This window comes from Xyrauchen texanus, chromosome 16, assembly GCF_025860055.1.
Source record: "Xyrauchen texanus isolate HMW12.3.18 chromosome 16, RBS_HiC_50CHRs, whole genome shotgun sequence".
NCBI classification, from domain to species: Eukaryota; Metazoa; Chordata; class Actinopteri; order Cypriniformes; family Catostomidae; genus Xyrauchen; species Xyrauchen texanus.
The window spans coordinates 30,545,370-30,558,026 of record NC_068291.1 but is presented as its reverse complement, the minus strand read 5'-3'; the positions used below and the strand labels follow the sequence as shown (position 1 = coordinate 30,558,026).

At 37.7% G+C, this 12,657-nt stretch overlaps 1 protein-coding gene across 1 annotated transcript; it reads right to left on the bottom strand.

The window, feature by feature from the left end:
* Positions 1-18: 18 nt before the first annotated feature.
* Positions 19-6,795, bottom strand: LOC127656850 (neuroblast differentiation-associated protein AHNAK-like). The gene is made up of 5 exons (XM_052145367.1): positions 6,706-6,795; positions 4,301-4,362; positions 4,082-4,193; positions 3,823-3,956; positions 19-3,723 (listed from the first exon to the last, which is right to left on the bottom strand). Exons 2-5 carry the CDS (start codon positions 4,301-4,303, stop codon positions 277-279), a joined length of 3,696 nt encoding a protein of 1,231 aa, XP_052001327.1. The 5' UTR covers positions 4,304-4,362; positions 6,706-6,795; the 3' UTR covers positions 19-276.
* Between the last annotated feature and the right edge of the window lie 5,862 nt (positions 6,796-12,657).

Below are 12,657 nucleotides of genomic sequence, written 5' to 3'. Positions count from 1 at the left end.
AACAGTGGAAATAAATTCAGAAAAACAGTTCCTTCATGTTATTGTAATTTTTTGGAGAAGACAATACAATCATTACACATGAGAAGAGAACTTTATACATAACTAAATCCATACAAAAATAATCTCTGTCATTTTCTGTAATGCTTCTTTAACAAAACTCATTCTTCAGTTAAAGCTGTACTTATACATATTAATTTACATGTGCATTAACTATATGAAGATGGAGGTGCTATTGTTAATAGTGATCTAACAAGATTGTTGTTAGGTCTTAAGACTTCAATCTGTTAGCAAGCCAAGCATGTTGTTTAAGCCGAGGGAAATCTTGGCATTTTCATCATCCTCGTTGCTAGTAGAATCTACCACTGGATAGTCCATATCAGCATCAGAAGATGTACGTAAATCGGGGCTTGTGGTACGTGCATTGGACGACCTCAGCTTTTCCAGGATGTTTACAGTGGATGTCTGTCCATTCACCCCAGCAGATGGAGAATATTTTTTCACATTTGCCTTGATTGATGGGGCAGAGACAATAGGGTCTGTGATTGCTTTTATAGGGTCAGTGCTGAGGTCAACCGCTCCAGTGCGTTCTTGCAAGATGCTGTCAATGTTGCTGTTAGGCAAGCTGTGCATCTTGAACACTGGCATATCTGTGGGCAGTTTTGCTTCTAAAGCGCTACCATCTACCTCTGCTGCCTTAACATTTATATCTCCATCTTTTGATTCAACAGATCTTCCCCAATTGAAGGGCCACTTGATCTTGCGTTTGGTGCCCTCAGCTTCAGCGTTGATGCCTGGAACATCAATGTCACCTCCAGTGTGTAGACTGATATCTGCATCAGGGGTACTAACCCCAGGAGCAGATAAGCTCAGATCTGGTCGACTTACATCAGCAGATAGGTCAACATTAGGAGATTTGACTTTTGGGCCAGACGCTTTAAGTGTTGTAAATTTCAGGTTTCCTTTGGGAGCATTAATGTCAAAATCTGCTGTAGGGAGCTTTACATCAGCATTTGGAATGTTGACATTTTTAGAAACTGTGGGAGCTGAGAGGCTGAGATTGGGAGATTCTGCATTTAAATCAATCCCAGGAGTCTTTACGTTTGGAGCAAAAAGGTCAGCTTTTGGTTTCTTAATTGTGATGAAATTCAGCTTTCCAGATGGAGCATTGACATCCAGTGAATTAATACCTACATTGGGAGCGCTGACTTCAGCTTTTGGTAAAATTGCTTTTACATCAGGCACACTGACCTCCGCTTTGGGATTTAGGTCAATGTTAGGGGTGTTTAGTCCTTGAAGTTTGGGAACTGACACACCTACGTCTGTGTTAGCATCTAATTCAGGCCCTTTCACTTTTGGCCCAGACAGATTCCATTTTGCGATGTTAAAATGTGGCATCTTAATATTGCTAGATGGAGTGTCAACATCTGGGACTTTTAGGTCTGCATTTGGACCTTCAAGCTCTGCTTTTGGCAAGTTTAGTTCTACATTTGGGTTGGAGAGATTGAGATTTGATGTTTTTATACTTCCACCGATGGTCGCAGTCTGCGCTTTTAAGTCAGCTTTTGGCAAATCAATGTTTAATGATGGAGCAGAAATGTCACTTCTCAGACTAAGATCAGATGCTTTCACATCTACATCAGGGCTTTTGAATTCGGCTTTGGGCACGTTAACATCTACATCAGGTGAATCTATTTTTTTCAGTGTTTTCACCCGAGGTCCAGAAAGGCCAAATGTGGGCATTTTAAAGTTAGGTGACTTGACCCTGCTTGAGGGAGTATTGATGTCTACTTTGGGTGCATTTAAGTCTGTCTCTGGTGCTGTTGCTTGGAGGTCTACATTTGGAGATTTTATATTAGCATCTGGAAAGCTCAGATCCACATCTGGAGCACTAACTTTGCCATCAATTTTGGGTGCTGCGAGACTGAGATCTGGAGCTTTAAGGTCTAGGTCAGGCACTTGGATATTGGCTTTAGGTGGTTTCACATTGACTTCAGGAACTGAGACGTTAACATTTGGTGCCTTCACCTGTGCATTGAGGTCTACATCTGTCCCTTTTACTTTTGGCCCAGATAGGTTTATTTTAGGTATTTTAAACTTAGGAAACTTGACTGTACTGGAGGGGGCACCGATGTCTACTTTGGGTGCATTTAAGTCAATCTCTGGTGCTGTTGCTTGGAGATCTACATTTGGAGATTTGATTTTACCATCTGGAAAGTTCAGATCCATATCTGGAGCATTAATTTTGCTTTCAATTTTGGGTGCTAAGAGACTGAGATCTGGAGCTTTCAGGTCTAGGTCAGGCCCTTGGAGATTGGCTTTAGGTGGTTTCACATTGACTTCAGGGACTGAGACCTCAAGATTTGGTGCCTTCATCTGTGCATCGAGGTCTACATCTGTCCCTTTCACTTTTGTCCCAGATATTTTAGGCATTTTGAAGTAAGGCTTTTTAACATTTGCAGATGGAGCTGCCATGTCAACATCTGGTGTCTGCATATCAATGGCTGGACTTTTAATGTCTAGGTCTGGTGAACTGATATCACCCATCATTTTTGGTACAGAGAGATTGAGATCTGGTTCCTTGACATCTAGATTTAGACCATCCAGTTCAGCTTTTGGCAGATTCACATCAACACCAGGAGTTGATACGTCCAAGTCTGGACTTTTCATCTTTGTTTTATGTAAGTTGAAATTTGGCTTTTTAAGAGTAAAAAACCTAGCCTTTACAGATGGAGCCTGAATGTCTGCATTGGGTGCTTTTATATCAACACCAGGAGCCTTTATTTCTGCCCTTGGTAAAGTCACATCTGCGTCTGGGGAGGTGAGACTCAAATTAGGTGTTGAGACACTGGCATCTAAGCCAGCCTCCGGGGTTTTAACCTTGTGCCCAAATGTGGGTTTCTTAAATGTTGGCCACTTTATTTTGCCTGAAGGAGCATCTAAATCAGGAGTTTTCATTTCTACATCTGGAGCTTGAAGATTGGCACTTGGTAGATCAATGTCAACATTCGGTGCTCTGACATCTGCATTCACCCTTGGAGCAGAAAGCTCAAGGTTTGGCGCATTTAGATTTGCATCAACCTCTGCTACTTTTACCTTTGCTGTTTTTTTATTTATTTTGGGCAGTCTGAACTTGCCAGATGGAGCCTCGATATTTGCTTTTGGTGTTTCAATGTCCAGATCTGGGCCACTGAGCTTAGGTTTTGGCAAAGTCAAGTCTACATCAGGGGTTTTGAGCTCTCCATTAATCTTTGGGGAGGACAGACCCAGATCAGGTGTTTTTAGGTCAGCGTTTATGTCTGGGGCAGATACATTTACATCACCACCAAACTTTGGTTTTTTACCATGGAGACTGAAGTTGGGAATATTAAACTTGGGAGTTTTGGTCTTCAATTCAGGTTTGTCTACATTAACAGAAACATCTGGAGTGTTTAGTCTTGGGGTGGAGACACTGACATTAGGTGCTTCGACTCTTCCAGCTGTACCGGCCCCTTTGAGTTTTGGCAGAGATGTGTCAAAAGTTGGCATTCTGAACTCTGGGGAGCTGAAGTTAGGTGTGGATTTCTTTAGATCGATATTTGGAATTTCTCCATTTACTCTGGAGGCTGTGATGCCACCCTCTAGGCTTGGGGCATTTAGCTGTCCATTTAACCTATTGACCTGAACAGCTGGTGCTTGAAGTCCTTCCTGTGCAAGCGCACTGTTCAAGCGAAGATCACCAAGTGACTAGAGAAGAAGAAGAGGGGGATGAAGACCAGGTGAGATAAGGTGAAAAAAAATATTTCTAATGATTTTCTCTTTTATTTCATTCATGAGTTTGCTCACCAGGCCAGCTTTCAGATCTTTTGAAGTCTTCAGCTCAAGGTTCTTGTCGTAGGGCTCAATGATTTTGATCAGTTTCAGCACATCGTCTTTATTGAGGTGGTCAAGATGAATAGTGGCAGAAACAAGCTGATCCCCTGCAAAAATAATAAAATAGACTGAGAATTAGGTACATTAAAGGAATCATTCACCCAAACATGAAAAGCACATAGGGTATATTCAACACATAGGGTAAATGCACTTATTGAATTGAGTTCTTTACCTTCTTTTAGATTAATTGCAGGATTTTTAATTCCTGTGACTACGACCCCTCCTTTATCGGTGTCCTCCAAAATCACACTCTCCGAGAGGGCACAAATCTGAGTTTGTCCATTCTGCAAACAGGTTAAAAGTGACTTACTACCATTCAATAGAGTACTATGTTCTATTTATAATCTCATATATGCACAATATTGTATGCATTTTTCACAAGGTCACCAACCATCTTGTCTTAGCTTCTTTAAATACAGCTGAACAAGTCAAGAAAACCAGTTCTTAGGAAATCTGTCAAAACAAAAAGGAGGACTTTTAACAATCTTTCATCATTAATGTGTCATGTGGGTATTTACTTTTAGAATAATATGAATAACAGGCCCATGGATTTAAAGCCATTTAACAAAGAATTTTATTTCAGTATTTTCAGGAACAAAAAAAGGAAGTACAGTGACTAATCAGAATTCAAATTTGAGGCTAAAGCCAGTTTCAGACCAGAGAAATCCCTGTAGCTTCAAAAGTAAGTCTTAACATACAGTCGCCATGACACCTCTCCTCCATAAATGGACATACATGTGCATGTGTGCGTGCGGTTACTTACTCGCTTCCTGTTAAACCCTTTCCCACACTCTTTCATACACTTGTTACATCTATATTGCATCATCTTCAGAAGTAAATTATAGTGATTAGGAGTAAAGCTTAAAAGTTGCAATGCGCAACACAATTTTAAATAATGAATTGGTTGATAGTTGTGTTGTTACCATCTGATCAAGGTGTTTTGAATCTTTTGAATCTCAGTTAAATAACCAATCACAGCTTTTTGGAAAAGAGAAAGAGGAAGTGGTAGAGAAAAGTCAGGAACCTCCTTCAGTTTTTCCAAGACAGAGATGCAATAGGCTGTAAATTCAGTTCCAATTAATCATTCATTCACCAAGCCCAAGTCTTTACTGGGTGTTTGTCATAAGAACAAGTAAATAAGATAAGAACATATTAATTCATGTGGTATGCATTTCTGAATCACTGCTAGGAAACAAAATATAATAAAAACAGTATAACCAACAAAAAGGTCTTTCATAATGCTTACTTTCACTTTAAATGTCAAAGGTCTGCTACCTGCTGTGTCATTTGTGTACAATTATAATATGACATCATGACAGATTTACCAAATAATCAAAAGTGGAATGTGTTCACCAGACCATTCATATTCAAAAATAGGCTTGAGGTCCAAAATCCATTGAGAAAAATGTCATTCAAACTACATTCCACTTCAATGTTTTGGATCATACATATTGAATTGACACGCCCGATAAATACTTGTCATTATAAATTGATGCAGGACTTCCTTGTTTGCATTTATTTTAGAATATTCACATCAAGGAAAAGTTACAGATGAGAAAATAGCTAAATTTAGGCCCTGATTATTTCAAGCAATCAAATTTTAGGTCTTTTTAATAATTTAATAATAATTAATAGTATAATAGAAATTAGTGGCAATCCTACTCACAATCTCGCATCAAATTTTGTGAAAAGATGTAGTACGAAGGTTTGGTACTATATTTAAAGAATTAGACAGAGGAACCTTGCCTATGTGCAAACTAGCATCTTTGGGACCAACTAACAAACAGCAAAGCAGCTTTCCACGAGCCTCTAATTCCAATTTAACAAGCGGTTTAAGATTCTTTTAAGATGGTATCTAACAGCCTGTGTATGTTTTTTTTACGTGTGGTTTGTATCTATGGAATGCTTGTGGAATGGATGGACTGTGAAGAATGAGCAGAACCTGTCTATATTCAGATGAAAGATGAGGAGATAAACACCAGGTTGTGCGGCATCTCTCTCCTCTCTCTCTCTCCCTCATGACTTGTACTACACATAACTAATATTGGTATTATATTCATGCTGTTTTGCCAGAGGGGAACAATCAACAATTCATTTTATTATTACAAATCAGCATTGTGTTCTGAAGATCTGCTCAGTAAAGCTGTGAGATTAGTCAGGGATAAGAATCATCTGATGTTTTAGCTGACTCCACCACCATAACTTCATTCCATCTCTGCCACAAACGACCCATAAGTTCCCTAAAATCTTGCTTGCAGCTGTAAATTCTTAATGTGGCTACTGTCATAAACTTTTTTCCTTTCACTGTCTGCTAGTCTTTATAATTATAGTGCATAATCGGAGAGTCCCGAGAGTTTTAGCTCAGCAAAACATCACAATATTCCTCTTGTTCACATGTTAATTTGTGATTGTTTTAAATTCTCAACAAATAATCACAGTACAACCTCTTTAGATCAACAATCAGGTCAGAGTCTACAGTCAACGCAAATATTTAAAGACAAAAAGGAAGTCTCCGCATGATCAGTTAGTGCAATCTACCTAAAACTAGACCAGTTTCACAATATTTTGTTCCATGAATATATTTTGATCTTTTGACTCAACAAAACTGTGCCAGAAAACAATTATTTGCACCAGTCAAGCAGAGACACATAATGTGAAACAATGGTACTGCAAAAAAATTGAACTATTACTTAAATTGCACTACATGATACATCTGAAGTGCGTTTAGCTAATTACAATGCTTTCTTTTTGAATATGAGCTGTACTGATCTTTAAAGCTGAGAGTGGCCCACTTACCCAATGCAGTTCATGTATCTGTAGCTGTTGATCTTGATACCTCTAAACTCCAGGTGAATATGACTTATGCCTCACGCATGCTCTTAGCCATGGGGTTTGTCACATAAATGTAAGCAGAGCCACCAAACAGGTTCTACAGCAACACGCACTGAAACTACAGAAAGATAGCAAGGAGCTTGTGTGTAGTTTTGTGGCAGAATGAAGTAACATTACATTTTTATGAACTGACATAATAGATAACAGTTCTGCTTATGTTTGATTCAGTGCTGGTGAGACATTTGAGAGTTTATGTCCAAAAAGTTCTAAAACAGTTTTAAATTCAAACTGAATTTTTAAACTGAGACTTTTTTACTTAGACCAGACAAGAGTTAATTAAAAAACAGGATCATTATCATTACATATTCTTTCCCTGTCAGAGTGATACTGAAATGAGGGTTCTGCTATGTAGTTGCCTGTTATGATTAAAAAAGAAAAGTGAGGCATATAGAGAAATTATAAATATAATGTTTCTTGAACAATCCTGCACTTGTTGATTTGTTTTCATCTCATTACGTTCTCAGATTTTACCTGTAAAGTTCGAAGAAAGGGAATATTAATAAAACTCCTTAGAAGCATAACAAAAACATATCCTCTGAAAAACTAAAGTGTGTTTTGTCAACAGTGAAGGGTTTCGATCATAGAGAGTTGTGTTGGCAAGGGTTTGGCCTCACAGTCTTGTTCCACATTCCCTTAGGTATTTTCTATGATGCATATGAATGCATAACATTGCAGGAAGGTTTAAGCCGGTTGTGTTATGATTGCAATTCAGGGACTTGATTATTTTTCAATGGTACAGGGGGCAAAGTCAACCAATGTATTCTCAGACACCTTAGGGTATGCAACATTAATGAAATACAGTACAAACAAACCCAGATTTAGAGATGTTTTGGAAATGTTGGTTTGCATTTCTAGGCAAAGTTATTTGATCAAATCAACACTCAAATCTCCAACTGGGAACTGCTGTCTTCTTGACTAGTACTGAAAGTTTGAGAAAAAATGAAAACTATGAAACCAGCTGAGAAAATATTTATGCAATGCACTCTTTGTTTAGAAATGAGGCATTCATGCATATTTAAGGCTATATTCTAATCGTTTTTGTCTGCTTCTCATCAATTGTTTTACATCCAAATTTCTAAGTAATAAGTAGTCTGTTTAGAAAACTCTGGAAAGTTATATTAGTAGTTGGGCGTTGGGCTCCAGAAATGGAGGCCTCCAACTGCTTTACTAGATCTGCATTCAATTCACTTACTGTTGTATGTATCTACAGTATTTGTCTTTTTGTCTGATTGTCAGTACTTTTTGCTGCAAATCAAAGCTTTTAATGTTGTTATTAGCCTCAGAGCTGATTGGTTTGGTTCGTGGCTCAGAACACTTTTATAAAGGATTTTTTGAATGAATGATTTTGATGCTGGTCCCTATGGGATGTTGGTGTTCTGGTGCCCTTGCTTCTTAACTAGCTTAATCACCAAGCCTCCCCTAGTTAAACAGGTCTGCTAGCTAGACCAGCATCAAACCAGCATAAACCAACTTGGACAGGCATAGAAATACAGATGGCCTTTTCAGCAGGGCTAAACATCTCAGGCACAATACAGTACATAGAATACTGTACAAATTTCAAAGCTGCATGTATGTAGTGTTATGGAAAGGTAGAGTCATTCATTTCTTTAAACATTTTGAATGTATTTATTACTCACTATTTGTTAATTTAACGTACACTCATAAACCATGCAATCATTAAAAAATATATATTGTATATAAAACGTTGTTATGCAACACTTTTTTGCTGCTGTCTCCTTAAGATGAATCACTCATTTTGTATGCTTCCTCATTTTGTAAGTCAATTTGGATAAAAGTGTCTGCTAAATGAATAAATGTAAATGTGTTTGTCATTTTAATTTATTAAAAACAGAATCCCTAGAGTGTCAGATCAAATCCTGTTGCCTATTTACGTTGAAGCAATTTGCATTCTTAAAGGGAGTCAAATCATTGTAAACAGAGCACAAATCCAAGAGACACACATCATCAAACCTCATTGGCTTTTATATGTCTCGCAACCAAATATCATGATGTCATGACAACAACCAATGAGGTTTGATGTAATTGATGTGTTTCCATAATGGATTTTTCCTTTGTTTGCATGTGTTAATCAATGATTTATGATGCTGAACACTGACCTTTGAACAATGTGCAGCATCAATCTGTTCAATGTCCAAATTGAATGTATGGCTTCAGAACATTTAGAAAATGGCGCACAAGTCACATGGACAATTTCTGGGTGCTGTCATTAGCTTTAAAGTGAGCCATTACAACTGCTATTGTATTGAAATCAGTGAAATAAACATTCTTTCAAGAATGTTTGGAGCGACGTGAGTTTGGAGCGACATGAGTGTGAGTAAATAATTTTGGGGTTAACAATTCCTTTAAAGCCAGGAATTCAAGTGTTAAATTTTAAAAAATAGAAATGTCAATACATCCTCTCTGAAAACATCTCTTACATGACTGGACACAAACACACAACCACTCATCCTCACAATAGAGTGTTTGCTGGAATTTGTCCACAGAGACAATGTTTAACTTAGAAACTATACTGTGCCTTTGTAAATGTTTTGACTTTACAACCCTGTACAAATATAAAACTGCATGAATAGAATGAGATTGTAGAGATTGTAGGTAAACAATTCAAGGCGCCAGTAATGTGTTTGATTTGGTGTTAGTCAGCAGCGCTTTTATCAACAGTGTAAATGAACTTAATGTTTTCCAGTTTAACTGTGTACACAGCAAAGCACCCCTTGAATGGACTGTCTTGAACAGCCACAGATATATTACAGAACCTCAACTGAAAGTGTTTGAGAGACGAAAGCACCTCATCTGGTTACACTCAACTAATTCATAAAGATTAACTGTGGCACTGAGCTTGTGCAGTTGTTGCTACATGTCTACAGTAAGAGCAGTATTTTAGCCTTAAGTAAGGACTTTGGAGTTGAGTCTTTGACTTTTATTCATTCACATTACATATTAGTGTCTGGGCATCAGGTATGAACTTGTCTCCATCATAGTGTCTATGTAATAAAACAACCTGCAAAGAAAGAAACTTCTCCAGTCGTAGACGTGTTAAGGACTTGCCACTAAATAAAGGTATACTTTCCCCGAAAATTACAATTCTGTCATCATTTACTCATCATCACGTTGTTCCAAACCCATTTTACTTCTTTTGTGGAACACAAAAGGAGATGTTAGGGATATGTTAGCCACAGACATCAATTATTTTCATTGTAAGGAGAAAGATTAAAAAGTAAGTCAACTTGAGGGCAAATAAGTTACAGAATTTTCTTTTTTGGGTGAACCATCCTTTTGGGGAAGCGTGTTGAACTATATAGAGGTGGGTTGCAAAAATGCTGGACAGAATGTTGATTGCAGACAAAGACACAGGTGTCTGAATGAGTACAGCTAACTCAAGATCAACACAAAAAGAACATTTTACTCAGTTTGGTCTTCTATGTTGTAAGTTAGATTCTTTGGGGATTTGTGTTGGCTGTCTCACTATGGCACTATGTGATAGTACGAAATGTAGTTGAGCAATTGCAGTGTTTGCATTATGAAGACACATTTTTCACATTGCACACAGCTCCATTGGTAAAGTACTCCATGTTTCAGATGCCTTTGATCTGGTTGTTACAAACTCACATTGTTTAAAGAAACACTAACTAATGATTAAGGTGAAAAAAATGCCACAAATAGTTCATGCCACAAGATAACAAGCTTATTTAAAAAATTGTTTATAAAATTCTTAAATGTTCTCATTGTTGCATGTAGCAGTTAGCAACATATCAAAACTGCTTTTGTTTTCATGTGTGACATCACAATCAGTGAGTCAAATCAAATGAATGATACAGTCACAGATACAATTTTGTTTAAAACTTCTGAGAGTACATTCCTGGTGAACAATGTTGTTAAGGTGGTCCGCTAGCTAGACCAGCATCAAACCAGCATAAACCACCTTGGACCGGCATAGAAATACGGCTGGCCTTTTCAGCAGGGCTAAACATCTCTGGCTCAATACAGTACATCAGATACAAATATGTGGGTGAAATGTCTACAGAGTGGCACCAAAAGCAAGTTGTACTTTAGTTGTAAATGATGTAACATGCATAGGAATGCATATGTTGTAACCTCTGATATTATTGAATTCATCATGGTTTATGTGAACCTATGCTCTTCTTTTGGTAAGAAAGTGTCTGCCAGGAACATAAACAAATCAGTATTTTTCTAACAGCTCTCACACAACCAAAGCGATATAATATAGGCACTGTGATTTTAGCACGTTTACACTGAACGCCCTTTTAATTATAACTCTTGTTACCAGACTGTCCCACACTGCCTAAACCAATTTAGTAAGCAGCTAGCTTATGATTCACTGCAAAGTGATACAGAGGAGGACAAAATCTATATATGCTAACAGTTTTAAATAACACAGAAGAGAGGAAATATTTAAAGGTTATCTAACCACAGATACACATCTCCAGATGCAGAAAGACAGAGCACTGGGTCAGGGTCAAAGTAAGGTCAGGTATAGTAGACTTCCTGTGTTGTAGATTGGGATTTAAAGTCATGTTCATGTCATCTTGAAAATAAGATGTGTAGGCATTCCAAATTGTATCATTGTTCATTCATATATTTCTGTTGTTCAGAGTTTCCATCAGTACATTTACATGCGCAGTTATAATCGAGCTATAGTCAACACAGTTGAGTTACAGACTTTTCCTGTCTAAGTATACATAACACAGTGCTTATTGAATATTTAAAGGTAGGACTCAGCTTTGGAGAAGTCAGGATTACATGTTGCTTGGCATTTCTTTGCACAAATCCAAGGCCAATTATGGTCCAATTAATGTGTTTACATACTGGACAAAGCCGAGCTAAAATCTCATTATCTTTGTCTGTTTTAGGTCTCATTAACTAGCCTCTTCAACCCAATTCTGCTGCTATTAGGTATAATAGGTGGGTGACAAGTGATTTTGCCAAGTAGGACATGTTTCAGGATGAACATCTTTTGCCTGACCTCGATCCTAACCATTAACCCCTAAAATCAGATGGAAATTGGTGACCATGATTTAGCACATGGTCCTGCATCAATATCCTTGTTGGTCCAGGAACAACATTCTTTTTAATCATCAGGTTTTAGGGCTAAATTCAGGATTAATGTTAGATTTAGGTTTAGAGGCTTGTACACCATTCTTATCAAACTTATGGTTATGGTTGTTCCATGAACACATCCAAATTGGCAAAATCATGGTGACCAGTGAAATTATATGTTTATTAGAATGTTGTTGAAGAGCCTAACATCAACCCTTAATCATACCCCTAAAATCTAATCTGATAGGAATGTTAATCCAGAAACGTCCAGTTTGTTCAAATATGGTCAGTTAGCGCCAACTTCAGGGTGTCATCACTTTATACCTCTATACACATGTTCTGGACACATGTCTGTCATTCCAGTTAGTTTTAAGTCTTTCCTATAACATATAATGTCATAACATATATTGTCATTTAATCATCTGTTGCTAGTGCTGCACAGTATCATTTGAAACTAAGGTGTGGCATACATTTCAGATGAATGCCACCACTCCACATTCTCCTGCGGGTATTCGTACCTCAGAAACATTGCACAGTTAAATCCAAAGAGGGACCAGCACCCTGAAAAGACCCCTGTTCTTATGTAGATATACAGTGGACAGGGTTTATAAATGGTAAGGTTGTAGTTTCAAAACCTGCTGTGGGGAACCTATAAACTAGTTACAAGAGAGTTCTACTGAAAGGTTCAATCAATGATTTGCCCTGTAGCAATTTGTTAATTTGTGAGAAGATTGAAAAAACAGTAGGTGTACTTTAAACCACAACCAAGAGTGAAAAATT

Coding starts and splice junctions, on each gene's coding strand:
- LOC127656850 (XM_052145367.1), bottom strand. Junction 3,957..4,081: donor TGCAATTAATCTAAAAGAAG/GTAAAGAACTCA, acceptor TTATTTTTGCAG/GGGATCAGCTTGTTTCTGCC. Junction 3,724..3,822: donor AAGATCTGAAAGCTGGCCTG/GTGAGCAAACTC, acceptor CTTCTTCTCTAG/TCACTTGGTGATCTTCGCTT.